The 20,405-nt window shown below is 41.6% G+C and overlaps 1 protein-coding gene across 1 annotated transcript; it reads left to right on the top strand.

Moving 5' to 3' along the window:
* The first annotated feature begins 10,382 nt into the window (after positions 1–10,382).
* Positions 10,383–16,337, top strand: COX6C (cytochrome c oxidase subunit 6C). The gene is made up of 4 exons (XM_086465795.1): positions 10,383–10,417; positions 11,504–11,631; positions 13,248–13,386; positions 16,210–16,337. The coding sequence occupies exons 2-3, from the start codon at positions 11,518–11,520 to the stop codon at positions 13,365–13,367; spliced, it is 234 nt and encodes a 77-aa protein (XP_086321921.1). The 5' UTR covers positions 10,383–10,417; positions 11,504–11,517; the 3' UTR covers positions 13,368–13,386; positions 16,210–16,337.
* The last annotated feature ends 4,068 nt before the right edge of the window (positions 16,338–20,405 follow it).

The raw sequence follows: 20,405 nt of genomic DNA, 5'->3' as shown, positions 1-20,405 counted from the left end.
GCTCAGCAGCTTTAAAGGGCTAGAAAAGTTTTACTCAACAACCCTAGCACCTCTTTGTTTAGATAACTAAACTTTTATTCCTTGTTTATTTCAACTACATATACTTTGGTACTTTCAGAAGTCTACAGCAGAAAAACAGTTCTCTGTGGAGTTTGCTGCTACAAACAATAAAAACAATTCTCCTTTCAAAAACCTGCAAACCTAGAACCTCTTCTGGATAAAGTTATGCTTTAATAGTGTTCAAAATATACAATCCAATCATATTCATTCAGACTTTTGTTGTTTACTCCCACATAATGCAACATATTGGGACTATTTTGTAATTTTTTTAATCTGTCATTTGGATTCGTAAATATTTACACTTAGATGTTATTACTGTGTATTTCACTTTTCTCTCATCAGACCTAGCATGTTTATTAAAACGTTTTATAATCTTTGAGGGTGCAGGCCTTAAGTTTTTAATTCAAATACTTTTGATATCAACACAAGCTGTGACTACACACTTCAGGAAGGGGCTTTATACATTTTGCTTTGACTTCTCTCCTGCTGCATGACACAAAGCATCAGACTATGAGATGAATTCCTGAAAATAGGTAGTGCTGGATTATGTTATTAAGCTGCACACTTACAGTGTTTTACAAGAGTGGTAGTGGCGGTCACCAGGCCATTTATTAAGGGGGAAAATTCTTTCTCATTTGTGGCTGTACAATGCTGCTCTTGCCATTGCCTCTGTACTCCTCATGGTCTCTTTTTAGTGGCTGTTTCTTAAAGGGAACGGTCTTAGACTGAGCTGTGGATTTGTTTGTCCCTTTCAAGGTGTGTAAATCTAGTATTTAATCATGAGGCATTGAGATCAGCAACAAAGAGAGTGCTTTGCAGGCACAGCAGTAGACCAGATTTGGCAGACCCAGTTTCTACTACTGGTTCTCTTATTATACAGTACTGGGTGGCCAAGGCCAGGCTGGTTTGTGCCACACCTTCCACATCTGTTACACGAGAAGAATCATTGTGACTCATTTTGCAAATATGTTTGACTTTAAAAAAGAGAAATTTGCATTAATGAAGTCTACAGATAAAAGCATCAATGAACTGGGTGCTTTCATAAATGTAGGACCCCCAGTTTCCTGCTGTTGAGAGTACCGAAAAATGGCAGGTGTCCCTTCATTGCTCCTTCTGTGCCTTAGCCCTATACAGTGTTACAGACTTGGGGACATTTTCTATCCTCTACCACTTGTATGCTTCTGAAATGGCCAGTCTTCATCCCACTCAACACTATTGCTCTAGTCAAAACTATTGACTTATCTTGTGTGTGTGTATAAAAATGATTGAAAAGAGACCAGATGTTTCAAAGTTCTGTCCCAAATTTGGAAAAGAAAATTCTTAAACTATTTATGTTTCTAATATTAAATACTGGGCCAAACTGATCACTGTGCAGCTACATGTGACTGACTGAGCTGCAGGAATCCAGCTTGAATTTGACCTGTTTAAGCTGTCCTGTTACATTCAACTGATGATTTTTGTTACTGTCTTTTTAGTCAGTCATTGTGCATCATGTCTGAATACAGCTAAGATGGGGTTAACCGGTGTTCTTTTTAAGCTTACGGAACATTGCTGGTTTTAATACATTCAGTAGTTGCAATAAAAATGTTACGGAAAGACAGGTTTGAACAAAAATTTTAGATCTGGATCTGTGCTCACAGTTCAAACCTACCTCTAATGGCCTGATTTGGAGCATTCCCAGGATTTCAGAGAGTTATAATTCACATCTGTGTTTCTAACTCCTTCATGCATGATTGTTTGAATGTGCACTTTTGGAACAGGTCCATGTCTAATAGGCTAAATTGTAGTTCCCAAATCAGAAGCCACATGGTATTGCTATATAGTTTTTTATTTTGCCTCTTATTACGTAGCCTTCAAAAAAGGTTCTGTCAGTCCAGCACATTGGATTAATAGAAAACACCAAAGTCTACAATTTCTACCCAGCGGCTAATGAATGCACACATTTTGATTTCTAACAGTGATTTTAGTAAAGCATTTGCACAACGGCCATGATGGATACTTCTCTGCCAAGTAATAATTTATCAGAGCGCTAGAGCAGATTGGAATTACGCAAGGCCCACTAAACTGTCCTAGTATGGTAAGGGTAGTCAAGGTATAGATGAGATTCTCTTATTTTTAATATTCATTGAACCAAGCTAATTTATATGTCAGGCACAGGCTGCATTTACTTGGATTTTCCTCTATTTCTCTACTAATTAAAATATTTTAGTTTCATGGTAACATATGTGAAAGCGTTGACTACAGCACTGCTTATTCCACATGTTAACTATGTATTTGTTCAGACTATGCTGATGAACTGCGTGCATTTCTCACGTTAAGTTTTCATTTCATGTCAAAGGAAAAGTGGAAATGTAGTAAGTGGATTTGTGCTTTTAATTTTAGGTATTTCTTTTCCCTCTAAAACAATCTTGTACATGATTCCTCTGTACCATATGCATTTGAAAATCTTTCATTGGCAAGAAGTTTAAAAAGAAAGTAATACTCTCTTCTCAGAAAAGGATTTTTGAACAAAGCAAAGCAATTGTGCCATTAATGAGAAAGTTAAATGAAACAAATGACAAGGCAAGCAAGAAAAAAACACAGCATCACACTCAAGGAATGCACAGGCACACAATAGCTTGTGCAATATTCCCCATCTGTCAAAGTCAGTAAATACAGAGATTTCATTGGAAATATTAATTATAATAGTCCATGGTGCCTATGGCTCAGTAAATGCAATCAACAAGCTTATAGCATTCTCAGTAGCTTTCATCTGTACGCAACTAAATGAATTTCATCCCAGCTGTGAGACCCAACTGATCATATTGGTTTTGTAGATCCCAGACCCTGATTGGTTTAAAGACCACTTGTTCCTGGAAAAGGTATGTTGGGAATCAAATCTGTCACATCTCTAAAGTAATTTACACCTTTATAGTTTTTTATGTGTATATGTGTGTGCAAATATGTACATGTCTATAAAATCTATACTTCATGGATTTGTCTGTGCCTGTGTGCATATACCTATACACTACACACATATATGCATAAAATTACCTTGTTTGGTAAACTATTTTATTGCCATAGTCACACAGGGCTTCAGTTTGGTGAATATCACCTTTTTCCTAATACAATATCCCCACCATTTTTTTTCTGTGTATTTTTTTGAAATGAAGGACTTTGTGTTTCATTAAAATGTTTGGGCTTGCACTCACATTTGAGAGGACAGAGCCATTACACTTGCTTTGTTGAGGAATATGGCTCTTTCAAGAGGTCTGCATGGCTGCTGGAAAGAGAAAATAAATGCACTTTTTGGGAGTTCTTTTTCCTCTAGAAAGCATATGCAAGAAAAAGATGAACTTTCTGTGTTTTTCCTTCCAAATGAGAAAGTAATTAACAGCACGTGTTGGGCCATTTACTAAAGACTACGATAAATGGCTTACTGTTTTCAAGCTAAAGAACTGAATGCTTGATCTAAAAAAGAAGAGGGTGTATGATTGTGTTCATCTTCCGATTATGACCTTCCAGTTCAAAGATCATCTTAACTCCTGGCTGCCTGATCCTGAAATTTGCTGAAGGTATTGAAACTTGTTCTCTCAATTCATGTCTCCAGAGGTGCTCAGCACCTGGCAGTAGTAGGCCTTCAGAAAGCTGTCCAAAGGATGGAAACAGTGATCTTTTTTTTTTTTTTTTTTTTGAGTGAAACACCATGAAAGCACGGCTTTGTCACTGCAGCTCCACATGGAAGTATATTAAAAAAAAAACAAAGCAAAACAAAAGCAAAACACAGAAATACACAGGCTTAGTTGGGCTTGCCAAGGTAATGTAGTACTAATCACTATATTCCGAGACAACATCAAGCATTGGAAACCAACTGCCCAGAGAGCTTTTGGTATCCTTATTGTCATCAGAGGGGTTCTAAAAACAGATAAGATACGCCCATCTGCCAGGAATGACTAAGTATTGTCAGACCCACATTGGGGCAGGGGAGTGAGTAGATGAACTGTTGAGGGACTTACTTTCACTGAATCCATATTCAGGTTGTTCTGAACGCAAAAGCTTAGCCTCTGCTAAGGAATCTTATGAGAGTCAAGGGCCGTGACACTTCATTTGCTCTGCACCCGAAACTCCCACTGAAGCCAATTATTCAATCTAATTTAACAAAGACCACAGCTTCTCTGGCTGTGCAATTGTTGGTAACCATCAACAAACTGATTCATCTACAATCGGGCCAAATGTTACAAAATCTGTTTCTGAGTTCTTGTTTGTACCCCCATCGTAAGATTACACCAAAATTAAAGCATGCAGTACTTGAACTAACTTCAAAGGCTGAGCTTGCACTTCTAGCTAGTTCAGCCTTTTTATTGGTTCATGTTTTCCATTTGGCTTCAACATCCTGTTCCTTACTGATGCCCTTCTAGAGTTTCATTTACAAATATTACGTCCCTGGTTAGTGAGCCATGCTAATTAATACTGTGGTGGAGGCTATGGATTATAGTAATCTCATGCCTCCTGCTTGGAAAAACACCGCAATTTTTCCAGACGTTTACATGTAATGCCGTATTGAACATGGCCAAATTTGTCTTAGGAAAATGTATCCTGAACACAATTTAATCAAAATATATTTAACTAAGGTTGCTGACGCTGTTATCTATTGCCAGTTTTGTTAATCACGAAGCTCAACAATTTCAATGCAGTAGAAACCTGAGATCCACAATTTCCTAATTAGATTATTTCAAACAAAACAGTAAAGTTAGAACAGGCTGGTTTAAGTATACATATTTTTAAAAGTTTATGCCAATAACAAGTTTGTTAAAAAAACACAAACAGATGATTTGACTACTTTCTGGAAGCCTCACAGGTCTGACTGTGCCTCACCTTTCAAACCTGGGACCACAATCTGACAAGGATTTTAGCTCCTCTGGGGATTTTGTAGTCAGAGGCTCCCTGACTGCTGGGACTTCAAGTGTTGCCAAAGTTACAATAGTAAAGAAAATCTATTATATTTGCAGTACCATCAAATACCAAATAAAAGCTATGAAGCCTTTACACAACACAGCAATCCTAAGTTGATAGGTTCTTCCAACACCAAAATAAACAAAAGGAACATTTTTTTTTTTTTAGGGAGAGGGGATATCTTTTATTAGACCAGGTGATGTAATTGGAAACAACGGACAAGTTTTCAGGCTCACAATTTGTTCACCAGGTCATAAAGAGGTCAAGAAATACATAACCTCTGGGGTTCTTGTTATTTTATTCTTGTTTTTAATTGTGTTAATGAACTCTCTTTTCACAAATGGACACAATTTGTTTGATGCAACTGCAGTATGATGATACAAGTCACACCAAAACTGAGAGAGACATCCCTCACTCTTTCTAGACTGTCATTTCAGATCCGGAAAGGAAATCTTGCCAACATCTCATAACACTTACCCTGTCATCACCTTAACATGAATTAAAACAGATGAAAATGAGAGGTTTAGAAACCTGTGAGAAAAGGTCTAAAAGCTTGCCACAAGAAACAATTGCAAAAGTGGCACTTTTCACATGACCTGGGCCAGTCTTTTTTGTCAGAATGAGCTCTGCATTGTACTGGGTAAATCGAATAAAAGGCATAGATGTGTCTGTGTTAAATCCTACAACTGTGAATTCTTAAGTGTCACTGTCTCAGGGTGCAGTACCTAACCTGAGCAAGGCCTCTTCTCCTGTCTATGCAGCTCGCTCCTCTGAGAGGAGCACACTGAGCCAAGAGCTGCCCAGAGCAAGCGTGTTGAACCTAATCAAGGAAGGGGCCAAAAATAGCGCCTTGTGGAGCCCGAGTCTGATCTTCTATTCGAAGGAGGCTTTCCCACTTCACAGCCCTTGCTTTACACCCATGGGTAAGTTGGTCTGCCGTTTTCTGTGAGAATTAATTCCTTGAAAAAAATTACAGCTGTGTGAACAGCAGCAGGTGGCCACTTTCTGCTTTCCTGGAGGGCAGATGGTCACTGGTCATGTCTAGGAAAAACAGAAGCTCACAAAAGCTCTGGCCTAAACCCTATTAAGGTATGAAGAACACTCCTTGTTTCAATGAGTTTGGACTACCGAAGGGTACCCAGAAATCTTCTGCTCAGACTTACAGTAACGTATCCACGATCAAGGAGGAGAGTACTGGTAAAGGTACCAGGTGCTTGCTCGACAGGCTTGCTGGGCAGGTCATGCAGACATTGTCCGCCATACGACAGTTTCCATACAGTAGATGGTGTGTAGGGCTAGAGGATTTCACCCTGTGTCACAGCACATCGACCAAACTGTGCTTTGACAGGGAGTGTGAAAAGCTTGGCCTTTCGTCCTTGTGTTGTGGTCCTTGCTTTCATTTTCAAAAGGAGGAACTCCGCTCCAGTGCTGTCCTTATCCTGGTCCATTTCTGGAGCTGAACGCAGGCTAGGAATGTTTGTGGCCTACATCTGGTGGGCTGTCAGTTGCTGAGATGGGACTGTAGAGACTGAATTATGTGTAACGATTTTATGAGTTGGCTGGTTAAACTGAAAATAGGAGTATTTGCCTGTGAAGGTGGTTTAACTCCACAGGTTCCTGGAAAAACAAGGGTGAGGAATGAAAAAACTTTCTCGGAGTAAGGCACGTCTACACAAAAACAGAGGAGTAAAGGAACAGTATAAAGACATTATCTTTGATGACTTTATTTCCATTGGAGACAGGCTACATAACATTTAAAAACACAAAAGACAGAAGAATCCTGGCATCATTTAAAGGGCTTCGAGCAAGGAACAGGGACTGGAAGATGTTTCTGTGGGTGTGGTTTTTTTTTTTTTTTTTTTAATAAGACATCAGATGATAATGTAGAATGTTTCTGGCGATGAATGATGAAGTTAGACTTGTCTAAGTCAAACTTTTAGGTAAAAATGACACATGTATAGAGTATTACTTGTTTAAAAATCCCATTTATCTAAACAAGGTTTTCCTGTTGCTAAAATAAGCAGTGTATTTGTTTCAGATAGGCTCTCTGAGCCCGGAGGACTTCAGAGTGAGAACAATTCATACAGAACCATACTCCAGAAAACAAAGTGGGGAAAAAAGGTGTCACATGATCGCTAATGTCTCAGCTGTGGAACCTGGTGTGTTTTCTAGTTCCTGGGCCTGAACACGCACATTAGCCATGTCTTGACTGCAAGCTGGGAACTTGGGAAACAGCTGGGTCTTTTTTTAATAATATAACACTCTTTTTTTAATAATATAACTCTCTTTTTTTAACAATATAACTCATGATGGTACCAAACACAGGATCATTCATGTAATTATATCAGTATTTGATGCATATAAAAATACCAAAATCTGTCTCTTTACAAGTTGAACGAAACTTAAGAAATTGCTTTTTTGGAGATTTTTCTGTTTCAGAAGCATCCATAAAATCAACAAAGGCTTGTGAAATCCCTGTCTGCTCCATTTATTCTGATTTGAACTTTTGCTTTTTTTTCCCCTCCTTTGTTTATAATGCCCTTTTGGAAGTACGAAAATATTTTTCTTCCATGTGCTAATTTTGACTTTTTCCATTTAGGAATCATTGATTCACCCTCATTTTTTGTACAGCTGCCACTCCAATTCTGTTAAATAACCAAATTGTGCCACAATTTGCTTGTTCCACAGCACCATTAATTGATGTTGACATGGCTGTGGTAAGAGAGCATTTGATTAGCTAATTACTGGCACAGAAACGGGAGGAGGAGCACAAATGTATGCATTTTCATATGTGGCACATAGCTTTGTTTAATTTTTTTTCTTTTGTGATAGAGGTGGATTTTATAATAAACTAAACTATTTAGGAATGCAGCTGGCTCAGGGGATTGCTGATGTCCCATGTGATCTTTTTCCAGTAGACTTTTGGTTCTAATTTGATCCAGATTATGATTATCTAAAGACTTTTTGTGGCATATGCAAAATCACTTGATTGTCACAGTCCTGTTCCGAGTCGGCTCCAGTCCACACCACAGAAAGTACAGTCCTAAGTATCACAGCTGGCACTCTTTGTGGAAAAGACAAGGATTCACTGCCTAAATTTTCTCTCACTAAAGTCAGAGGTAAATTTTATTTTAAATTTCAGTGGAGCACAAGCAAGAAATGATTTAGCATTAATGACTTCCTTCACTCCTCAAAAGATGATCCCTTTCAAGGACACCATGAAGTGTCAACTGTTGCCGGTGCTTCAGTATTTTGGAGAAAAAGAGGACTGTAGAGACTAGTTTGGCAACTGTGGCACCTTTTGAGCAAACAAATCATGTCCAAAAGACAACTGGAGTGGGTGCCAGAAAGCCCAGAGACTGGGCGGACTAGGGAGGAAAGGACTGCTGTTGTCTCTGTACTGTATGCCTCTGTTTTCAGAAGGTTGATTTGCTTTCATGCATTTGGATGCACAGGGTCCACTTGGGTCCAAAACCGCATTCAGCCTTATAACCCATTCGGAAAATGGCGCGATAGGAAGCAGCTCTGTGCACTGACTTAATGGAGCTGATTGTCTCTGCCCTCCTTCCACCACTCTTCCTCCAATGTATCCTCCGTCCTTTTTTTATCCGTTATTTGCACAGTCCCAAACTGCCCTTTATACAGAACAATCAGGAGTTGGCTGTATATTCCACAGCAATGATGTCAAAGAATACTAACAATTAGCACTTCATTTAGCATCTTAACTATAGCACAAAGATGCCTAGCCAGCAGTATCTTAGGCACATGGGGAAACTGGTCACATAGAAAAGAATTTAATGACCTGGCCAGCCGTGAAGTAAGCTGTTGAACACGGCAATCAAGATTTTTTTATTCGCAGACCTACGTCCATCCACCAAAATATTCTGTCTCACCAAGACCACTGTTTATAGGAAAATTCCTCATATGTAATTTAGAATGATAGTAGCCATGAAACCTGCTATGCTTTTATTCCAATTAATTTTGTATCTTTTTTCTTCTGACACTGTGTAATACAAGGGCAAGTTGAGTGGAGCTTTCAAGATCCCCTAGACAACTCTCCCTGCCATTTCTTTCCTGGTCTCACCAAATGATTGCATGAGCTCAGCGCAGGAACAGCAGTACACTTGTGAACCTGCATATTTCTGTAGACCCTCACAATCAGGTTAGAGATATGTCTTGTCATTCTTTCTGCATGACATCATTAACATTTGGCTTTTTGTGTTAATCCACACGGGAAAAACTCTTGGATAGACATTCTTCATGTCTCAACTATTGTAACAAACTTTTCTTCAGTTTGAGGAACGTTGTCCAATTTGCATCTATTCAGTCTGCTGTTGCAAAGACCATTCTCCCAGCTTGGAGCTGCAGCTGTACAATTTCTCTCTGCAATTTTCTACTGACACTTTCCTCTTCTTTAATCCCATCAAAGGAAAAGCAACTTTTCTTCAGCTTTAAGGGCCCAACTCCTCTGTCATTTGATGTCAGGATCTGCTGGCTTTGGCAAGGGAGTGAAAGGCTTGAATGAATACCTCACCGGGCTTCAGTTTTTCAAGGCAGGAATTTATAGCATTTAGTGTAAATCCTGCAGAGACTCCCGGGGAATAAGAACAATGACAATACCATAAGCAGGTGACAATTAGGTGGAAACCATGAGTAAAACACACGTTTACCTCATTTCCAAGAAAGGCACAAAACCTGGCTAAGTGATATCTAGGAAGGATTACAAACTGCTTAACCTGTTTCTAGGCTTGGCCAATCGTCCTTCGCAAACTCTGTAAGATTATTATTTCACGTACTCTGCTACTACCGCCCTTTGGGTTTGATGGCCACTCTGGAGATCTGGAAAAGTGACTGACGGGTGAGGGCAGGGCGGAAGGCACCGGTTTGCTGGGGAAGTGGTGCTGCAGCGGCCGTGCAGCGCTGGGAGGGCTCTCGGCTGCGCCTTAGGCTGCGGCCCGGCGCGGCTCGGCCCGGCCCGCCTCCGCTGAGGGCGCTCCGTGCGCCCGCCTCTGCTCTGCGCCGCACTCGGGTGCGGCCGGAGGGCACGGCGGGCAGGCACCAGGCGCTCCGCCGGCGGGCAGGCCGGCTGCGCGCTGCGCCCGCCGCGGGCGCCGGGAGGCTGCGGCGAGGGAAGGGCCCCGTCTGGGCACCGCAGCGGACGGCACGCCCTGCCCCTGGGCCTCTGCTCGGTCGGCCGACCGCTCCGCTCCGCTCCGCTCCGCTCCGCTCCCCGCCACACCTGGCCGGGCGCTAGCCCCCCGCCCCGCCCCGCCCCGCCCCGCCCCCGGGAGCGCGCGCGCACTGCGGGGTTTGACCCGAGCCGCTCGCCGTAGCCAGGCCACCGCCTCCGGCGCATGCGGCGTAGCGGTGCCGCAGAGGGTGCCCGGCCGGCGGGGCGGAAGGACGTTGGTGGGCCCGCGCTGAGGTGAGGCCGCGCGCGCGCTCCCTGCCCCTGCCGCCGGGTCCCCCCTCCCGCCTCGTCCCGGCGGCCGCCGCTCCCCGGCCCCAGCCCTGGCCGTCCGCCCCGGCCCGGACCCGCGGCAGCCCGTGACCTCTGCGCGTCCCTGAGGGTGGTGGGGACGGGCCCTGCGGCGGCGGCCGCCCCGCTGGCGGGCAGCGATTCTGCCCCCCTTTCTGTAAGGGGGGGGACCAGTGCGGGGCTCGCCTCAGCTTGGGCACGACGCCGCGGCCCTTCCTTCCCGTGACGGCGGCGGCGGGGCCGGAGACGGGCCTGTCTGTGGTGGTTCCTCTTAAATGTGAGGGGAGGGCGGGCGTGCGCGGCTGTGGGCAGCACCAGGGGCCTTGGGGCCGTCTCCTGGCCTTCGCTCCCGGGAGATTAATTCCCTTAATTACACAAATAAGCAACGGCCACAGGCCTGATCCTTCAGGCTACAAGCTCAGGAGGGTGCACAGAGGGCAGCACCGTTTTGGAGCCACCCCAGCCCAGTGAACCTTCATTTTGTGTTTAAAGAGAGCCGCCTGCTTCAGGCCTTGTAGATTTTTTAGTAAAATCTTACCGAATAGGAAGAAATCCTTTAATACAATAGGGTTTGCAGTTATTTCAAAAAAACCCGCAAACTGGTTCAAGAGGCATATGCTTTTCCTTGAGTAAAACGTGATCAAGGTTCTGAATGTTTTCTGATGTAAAGACCAGGACAGCAGCCCTGAAGTGGTAGAACCTACAGGGAGGGAAGGGTTTAGTATGAACAGCGAAGTCCAGTGTTGATTCCATGAGTACTGGCTGTAAGGAGTATAAAAACTTACTTAGATTCACGTGAAGTTCATTCAAGGACAACCTATTGTTGTCCTAACCTAACAATAGGTTGCCCTTGAATGTTGTCCCTTAAATATTCTCATTGAAAAGCCAAATGGAAAGCAGTGCTGTTGCTTATGTTCTGAAGATGATTATTACACAATACAGAAAGCACAGTCTTTCTAGAGTAGAGTTACAGATTATTTAAGTAGAGCTTCTTGTCCCACAGTTCTCCTTTTTTTTTTTTTTTCCTTTTAGGCAGTACAATCACAATGTCGTCTGCACTATTGCCTAAGCCACAAATGCGGCGCCTTTTGGCCAGGCGGATGAAGTTTCACCTGTTTGGGGCATTTATTGTATCTGTGGGATGTGCAGCTTTATACAAGGTGAGCTCTGTAGTCATTCTATAAACTGGACTCATTAGACTGTTTTAAGAATTCATAATATTTTTATGTTGAGATTTGTTTGAGCTGTTCATCAGAAAGCTTTAGTAATGTATTTTTGTAAGCATGTTTCCAGAACATAAATAAATCTTCCTAATCTTCATTTGAAGAAATGATATGATGCTTTAAGCTGTGTGATCAAGATCATGCAATTCGTGACAGCCTTGAGTCTCCTAGTCCTAGACTTCTCTTGATCATTCTCACGATGATGCACATTAACTAGATAGGCTGTGTGTCTCTCTGTCACGAGATCCAAGACTTGAGAAAGTTGTCAAAGTCTTACTTTATCTCTAGACTGATTTCAGACAACATGCTCATAGGCAATTTGGAAACCCCATCCTTCATGCTGAAGACAGCGGTGTGGGGAAGGCTAGTATGGTCCTTTTAGCCTTTCTTTTGAAGTATCATGTAGAAATGGAGCATTACATGTCCAAAAAAACCCACTTAACAGATTGGAGTTTGTTTTTCATGGTCCTTAAGAGACTTCTGACACAGATAAGAGCGGTAGTTGGTTTTGAGTGCCTGTACTAAATCCCAGATCTCATACACAAAGCAAGCAACAGTCTGAGTTACTGTGGCAGAACTGGGTCTTGGTTTGCCCATTGAACTCACTCATACAGTGTTTGCAGCATTTGAGTACTGGGGAAGCTATTGATAAAAGCGACTAGAAATTAAATTAATGTCAGGTTGTTCATCACGACAATACCACAGTTGACTTGAGCTTCTTGGAGATCAACAGGTGTCTATCAGAAACAACCTTGCACAGTTAAAGCTCCACATCTACTTAAGACATCTGTTAAGAGGCAGACAAGCTTGTTTGTGGTCAGACTTAAATACAATTTTTTTTTAGGAGTCTGTGGCTTTATACCTTATTTGGCACCCCCACATTAATATGCTAGTAAGGCATCAGACCATATTTAGAACAAATAACATGGATCTCAGTAGGGATTTACTTCGTTACATGTTAGATACTGTTGGACAAACCCACCTTGGACTTGCCTTCACATTTTTGGGGGCTTTTTGAGCATATCCCTGTGCTTCAGGTGAATGAGTACTCAAGGAGTCGGCTTTATGTCTTTTTTTGTCAGTGAGCTGTGAGAGTGGCTTGGCAGACTTGTAAAATTTTACTGGACTTCTGTAGTTGACCAACAGTGTAGCTCAAATGTAATATCTTGTTTTAAGATGCCATTTTATCTGGAGTTACAGTTATGCAGCTGCCCACAGGCACAAAACTTGCCATAATGGCATGTTTTACATGTAAAAACATGGCATTGGACGCTTGAGTGTCGATAGAGGTGGAGTGTTTCTGTATCTTAAAAGCATAATGCACTGTCTTGTAATGGACTCTCTTTTTAAGGTTTCACATCAGACATCTGTTTTCCTGACCAATGATCAGGTAGCCTGAACTGTGGATTTGAACAGGAACAAAGCAACATTTTACTAATTCGAGCTGCAGGCTTTTTAGTCAGATATGCACTGGTACTAATCGTATCACTAGTAGGAAAAAAAATTCTGTCTGTAAAGCTTTGCAAGATAATTTTCTGTGTGTCACTTTCCAGTTTGGAGTTGCTGATCCCAGAAAACGAGCTTATGCAGAGTTCTATAAAAACTATGATCCCATGAAGGACTTTGAAGCCATGAGAGCAGCTGGTGTGTTTGAGTCTGCACCGCCCAAATGATGGTTACCTGCATTTAGAGGTAATAAGCTGCTCTGCATTAGAACAAGAGTGAGTTACATTGTTTCAGTGAAACATTGTGCTTCTGTTTGGAGGTTCTTCCTTTTTGATCAACTAGAAACGTGCTCCCAAAGAAAAAGGATAAACCTTGTACTCGAGAGACCTCCGGGTAATAAAACCATGAAAAAATAGGGGAACGGGAGCGGGGAGTGAGAATAGAAAGCTCCTGACTGCCTTTTGGGTGATTTGTTTACCTGGTGTGATACGGGAGACTTGCACAGAGGGACACCAGGCCTTGCGCTCCTCATGCGGCCATGGAGAGGGGACAAAGCTCTTGTATTAAATATTAAGACTTGCCTGATACCACTGTTACGCTGCTGCTGTCACGCCTTGAATTGCTCGGCTTCGGGCTGTCTGTACCTACCGCTTATGTGCTTGTGGTGGTACAGCGAACGAGACAAGGGAGAGGCTGTCTCTCTCTCTCTCAGCATGCATCTTAATGTGAGAAACAGAGACAGCTTTGACGTTGGTGAGAGAGGGGAGATAACTAGTCATGAGGGGAAATATATTTAAATACATACATATATATGAAAATATAAAATCGCAATGGCATACAGCTCTGCATAGTAATATTCAGATTTTTGCCACACTGAATTAAGCTTGAGTAGAACTTTGTTCATGATGCTGTTTTCCTAGCACTTAACACTGCCTTTTGTTTGAAGACTACCCAACTTTGTTCTCCCTTACTTGTCATAACTAACCAGTGAAAAAAAAGTCTTGATTTCAACCTTGTAGTAGTTATTAATAAGCACAGTCACTAAACTGCACAAGTTCATGATGTGACAACTCAATAAAGAATTCCTCCCCCTTTCTTCATCCAGATTTCTTACATTGAGTTCTCTGCTTCTCTTAAAACGACTTAAAACTAATCTAGAATGATAGCTTTTTCATTCTTTTGGAATGTTTTCATATTGTGATCATTACGTGATAATCTGTGGCTCTAATTATCCTGGCCAGCTGGATTTTCTCAGCCTGTTTGCTTAAAGCAGCAAGATTGAATAAAAGATTTGTACTTAACACTATTAACACTAAATCCTGTTGTGTGACAATCTGCAACTATCTGATTTCTGCATAACAGAATTACATAGAAAAAGGAGACCTCCAGCTCTTCTAACAAATTTAAAAAGAAAAAAAAAACCCCCAAAACAGGGCAGTCCCTTTGTGGTTGGTTTCTTTTGTTTGCTTGTTTGTTTTTTGTGAGAGGTGGGGAAACTTCTGTTCTTTAGCTATGACTGCAACAGAGATAAATAATGGGATGATAAATTTACCTGGCTTTAATCTTGTTAATTCTGCCTCTGGCTTGGTCCTCTTGCTAATATATAGGCACTTTTAAACTTTCTTAGACACTGGAATTGCATTCTTTAGTCAGGTGGCCCTCATCAAGAGTATTCTGAAAGGCCATCTGGTGGTAAAATCATTTGAAACAAACACTGTCAACAAGGATGCATGTTGAATATTTAATTGGAATCATGAGCGGGATTTTTTCAGTGCAAATAGAACACCACTCTCAGCTTATGTTCCCATTGGCAGCTTGAAAAAAACCAACCGTAGCACATTGTGTGCACCTGTTAAAATTAAATGTTTCCTAAACATGTCTTCCATTCCTTAATTACAGCAGCTCACAAGAAAATGTGAATGACAAATCTTTATATGTGATTTTGTTTGAATTGCTGATGCTTCTTATTCCTTAGCCTATTTACATAAGAACTGATATTTTTCACTCCTTTGTAGTAGAAAGAGGTTGGGTTTTTTGTGCCTGCACAGGAATATATAAGTAGGAGAAGGGGGAAACAATGCCAGTGTTTCATTGTTCTGGAAAGACTGAAAAGGACAAGTACACAGGACAGATGGAGGACATTTTCATTTGCCTCAGTAGCTTAAATCTTAGCTATGGAAGTTGGGTGGAGGTTGAATTTGATGCTCTTTTTGGTGTAGTTACCTAAAGGGTACAGTGGTCATGCATGCTCTACATCTCCCGTTTTATTGGAATATATTCTGTACGTGGCAGTAAATACATTATTACGCAGTAAATACAGTGGTTTAACCTCCTGGAATCCCCCCTCTGGAATCAGTACTTAGCCCCAAAGTTGAGGAGGGTGTAGGGTAGGCAGGGAGGAGAATCCGCGCGTTGAGGCTTGGCACTCTGCGCTGAGTTTGTACCAGCTGGGCAACTCGGTACCGGAGTGTGAATTTGCGCTGTTTCGTCTGCTTGGCGCAGACTTCGTGTGGCGATGCCGATGCTGGGAGCTAAGGGCAAGCGTCCGTGTGAGGAGTATCCTGCCTCTGCAGGGTGCTCAGTAACAGGATAAAGGGGCAAGCTGAGAGGTCGGCGCTAACCACTCGCATGACTCTTGTCATGGAGCACAGCTGGTCTTGGGTTGTGTTCAGTATAATGTGGAGAAGCAATTTGAATTTGGTTTTCTTCCTTCCTTGGTAGGTTGCCTACACCGCTTGTTTCCTCCCTGGCTCCTATCTGAAAGCTGCATTCCTTTCTCTTTCAGGCCCATAGCAAGATTGATTCAGTTATCAGTGCAGCATGTATAGTGAGTCTGACGTGCTCTGCAGTATTGTTCCAGCTCTTGATTTGTTCCATGTTTCACTTCTGTTTGCCACATGAAGGGTGTGTGAATCTTAAACCATCAGGAAATAGCAGGGGGAATTCCTCTAGACTAAACCACCACATAAACATTTCTCTCTATTGCTTCGCATTTGTACATACTAGTATGTTTACTTAGAGCATGAAGTTTGTCCAACATAACTTATATTTTTTTTTTTTATCTTGCAGATCCCCTTCAGTCTAAGGAGACCTGATGACCGAACCTTATTTGTCCGCTGAATTGTAAAGTGTCATGCACTTCAGTGCATTGCACGCTGTAATGTAACTCAATAAATAAAATACATATGTCAGTGGTGCTTAGTTGTCGTCTTTAATGTTGAAATGCCTAAATGCTCAGATGCTGGGAAGAGTGGTGGAAGTCTTCATAAATTGCTCAAGATTACTAAGTCTAGTTTTCTTCCCCCCAGGAGTTATTTGCATCTCTGTTTTGGCCAAATTCCACGTTCGATAACAAAGTCTATCCCTAAGCAGTTACAGCTAGGTTGTCCCAGCTGCTGATGGGAATATGCAAGAGGATTGTTGTTACAGGAAGGGAGAGGCTGGATTTCTGGAAGGGTCTGTGTTGCCTCAGGCTTCAGAAGGTGAGCTGACCTTGAGATGAAGAATTCGGAGAGGAATTCTGGAAATAGACTACCTAGCCTTCCCATCTCTCTTTTCTGCTGCCATCACTGTGTTGCCATCCTTAACAGCAGCAAACTGTTACATCAAGACAGTGCAAATGCCCACTCTTATACCTGGTATGTTACTCTAATTGGAAAGTGACTTTCAACTGCAGGTATGTTCACATGTGTTTGATGTACAAGGGGGAAGAGGGTAAAAGCAGGCAAAGTAAGCAATGCTAATTTTAGGATATTACAGTAATGAAAATCTGTGTGCTGCTTCTAGACATGTATCATCTGCTTTTTAATATCTGGAAGTAGTCAGCTAAGCATAGTTTTGATCGCTGCTGCATTCCGTGTAGTCCAAGACCTGATGCCTGTCATTTGGAACATGCTTTGTGCTTTGCCTGTTGCTGAGGCTGAAGATGGTGCGAGGACTGTAGCTCTTGACTGCCGAGCGTGGGCACTAAGAGAGGAGTCAGAGCTGATTGTGCAAAAGGAGGGAAGGCTTTGCATGAAGAAGCATGACAAATTAAGCCATCTGTGTTGTATTTGAAGGTCTTCAGTTCAAATCCTGTTTGGAGAACTTAGTATTTCAAATGGATCATTAACTACTTAACACTTAATAGGTATCCGTGAGCAACAGTTGGACTAATGAAAGCATGCAAGTAATGTCTTTGATCCAGAACACTATTATAGAGCAACATGGGGTTTTCTTTAAACTCTCCGTACAGGCAGTGCTTCCTTTAAGCAAAGGAAGAATTTGACATTAGTGGTGCAGGGGAAACCATCTAGTAATCAAAATACCCTGCTCCTATAAATGTAAACCAGAGCTTAACAAGAGCAAATGATACCCATTTATCTTCTTCCCAATGTACAGAATAAACATTGTATGCCATTTGGTACTGACTAACTTTTTCTCAGGCATGTCTGCAGGCTTAAATAGCCAGGGGTCTTTAGTCATGCTGACAGCTTCAGGGGCAAAGACACTTGCTACTGCCAGGTGTGCAGGCTCATAGACCCGATTTCCCTTGCAGCTCGTGCCCCTGTATTCTTCCCAGTTGCTATGGATTAGTTTACTTTTAAATTCTAAGTTTCTTCTAAACTGTTACAGCCAACAGCAGTTATTGCTGCAGTCTGTGTTCCTTCAGTTACCAGCACGTGTTAATCTAAAGAAATGGGAGGCTTGTGACTGAAGATACCTTTTTTTGACCATACAGCATTGCTCAGAGATGTCTCTGCCTAAACATAGTCAACCACAGCAATGAAAGGTGAGCTCTACCTTCTATGGCCATTGAGAGCCTGCAGGTTATAATTGTGTGTGTGTGTGTGTGTGTGTGTATGTGTATATATGTATTCTCATTTCACAACAGATGCACAGGAAATGCTGCCTCTCAGCAGACAATGCCAACTAACCCATAGCTTGCTTTCCTCTGGAGCGGGACAGGAGGGCAAAGCTGGGTACCTAACGTAGCACTAGGCAGAAGGGCTAACCTTTTCTGAAATCAGCACCAACCATTCCGTTTTTTTTTTCTTTTCTTTTTGCCTTTGCCAGCAAAAGTTCAGCTAATCCCATTTTACAAACAAGTGGGAGTGGGACTTAGTGTAGTACAAGAAAGACCTTGTTAGACCCCAGGGTGAGTTAGACCCTAGTCAGCTGCCTGTTACAGGGTCTGGCACACTGTTTCTAGGAGGCGCAGAGCTGAAAAAAACGTCCTTGTCTGCTCTGAGACCATCTCGACTGTCTGTAAAGGTTTTTGCTATATTTATGTATGAAATGATATATAAAAGAATTGTTTGCCCTAAACTACGTTGGAAAAGGTTTTGCTGTGTATAAGCCTGACCAGGCCTTCACATTTTTGGCTGGCTAACTTTATTATCCAGTGTTTGAGGAATGATTGATTGTTCTGGAAGCAAACTAAAAAGACAGATTTGAAGTTGTGAGCTCTCAGGTCTAAAGAGCATTATGAGAGTAGGCATGTTTTAGGAGTACACATTGGAGTGCTTTAGCAGCTAAGTACAGGCAGCTGCTCTTTGGACAACTTTGTTTTCATAGTTCATACAGCTCATATGTGGGAGAGGCTGATTTATATGCCGGCTCCACACATGTTTCCATACATGTGGTCAGAAGGGGGAGAAAGAACCTGCCTAATGCAGTAAAGATGCTCGCTTAAGTCACTGAAGAAGAGTGTAATTTAAGCAAGTGTTTATTCCAGGAGAATATAACCCAGGAAAAACACAAATGTATCTTAAACAATGGCTGCAATCTACAACCTTGTAGAAATTAATCGGCTGCCTTCTCTCATTTCTTACAGGTGTGTTTGCATCCTCTGGTCTGGATTGTGTACTGCATAAATAGTGAACAGATCAGTCTAATTCAAATGGCGACTGCAGTGCTGTTTTGATTCAGTTAGTCACAAAACCATAAAACTTTTCAGCACGTGTTTTTTGGCAAGCGAATCATCAGTTCTTACTTCCAAAGAATTGTCATGATCTATTGCATTTTTTGGTACACGACGAAGTCCAGTGACCAGCTGGAATCTAACAGGGTCTCCCTGAAGCTTGTATGTCTTGTCACTGTTCTACACATTGACAAGTTCATTCCCGTGTAACCCAGTGACCAAATAGCTCACAAGACCAAGTATTACAGGAATAGCTTTATTATCTTTATACAATCTCATTATATTACAATTTATCCACCAATATGCAAAATTAGAAGTATTAAACTATTTCCATAAAATATTCAGAAATGAAGCATGTGTGTGTATATACATATTCATTTATTTAAATAGTGTTATTTAAACAATGACTAAGTCATTAAATCACTGTATGAAATGTTGATAATGGATGGGCTTATTTCACAGTCAGAAAAGGACAATGCAGATCCCAGGCTTCTGTATTTTCAGTACACAAGAGACACAGCTTTTAGAAATACCTTTTAACAAAACAGAACTCGCAAGAAAAACATTGCAACTACTACATTCTTATTTGCTGTGCATTTGGTCATATCAAGTATGCATAGAAATTATTAACTAACTATAAAGCCTATGTATCTGCTCCAAATGATGATCAGATTTGATTCCAGTTCTTGTCTCCAATTCTGTCCGTGTTCAGGAATCCCCAGACAAAATTCATGTCCGTAAGTACACGGAAAAAGAGAAAAGTAACATGCATAGTTGAAAACCAACTAAGCTTTTGTTTTTAAACTAAAACTGCCATAGCCAGATTTGGTTTATAAAATAATCTAAGTGTGCCCAGAGACAGTGATTTCCTGTCTACTACAAACTGTAAAACGTCTGAAATATAAGAAAGCTCTTATATAAGAACTTAGAAAGCTCATTTGTCTTGATGTATTTAACTTATAAGTGTGTTGTGATGGCATCATTAACTATTAATTTAACTGGCACCTGTGTGTCCATACTTTTCGATCAACTTGAAAAGAAAAAGAAATCTCACTTTGTTTAGCACAAACATATTTGAAAGCTTATGTTTCTAAATATCCCTGGTTTTAGGTCTTCAAAGATGATGAGCATAAAATGAATTAGGGCTTAAGTGAGCAGGTACTACGTGTAGTGGTGGCAGATCAGTGGTAAGCGAGACCCGGCAAGGCTGCACTTAGCACTTGCACATCTAGGTTACATTGACCTTATAGATTTTTGGTAGATTTTAAGGAGATTAAGCTCTGTTTCTTGCATTTTTGAACTGCATATTACGGGCTTCCAGCTAACAACCGGACAATGCACAATGTCGTATATACATTGAAAG

The sequence above is a fragment of the Leptosomus discolor genome, chromosome 5 (genome assembly GCF_034619465.1).
Source record: "Leptosomus discolor isolate bLepDis1 chromosome 5, bLepDis1.hap2, whole genome shotgun sequence".
Lineage (NCBI taxonomy): Eukaryota > Metazoa > Chordata > Aves > Leptosomiformes > Leptosomidae > Leptosomus > Leptosomus discolor.
This window is presented reverse-complemented; position numbering and strand designations above follow the sequence as displayed.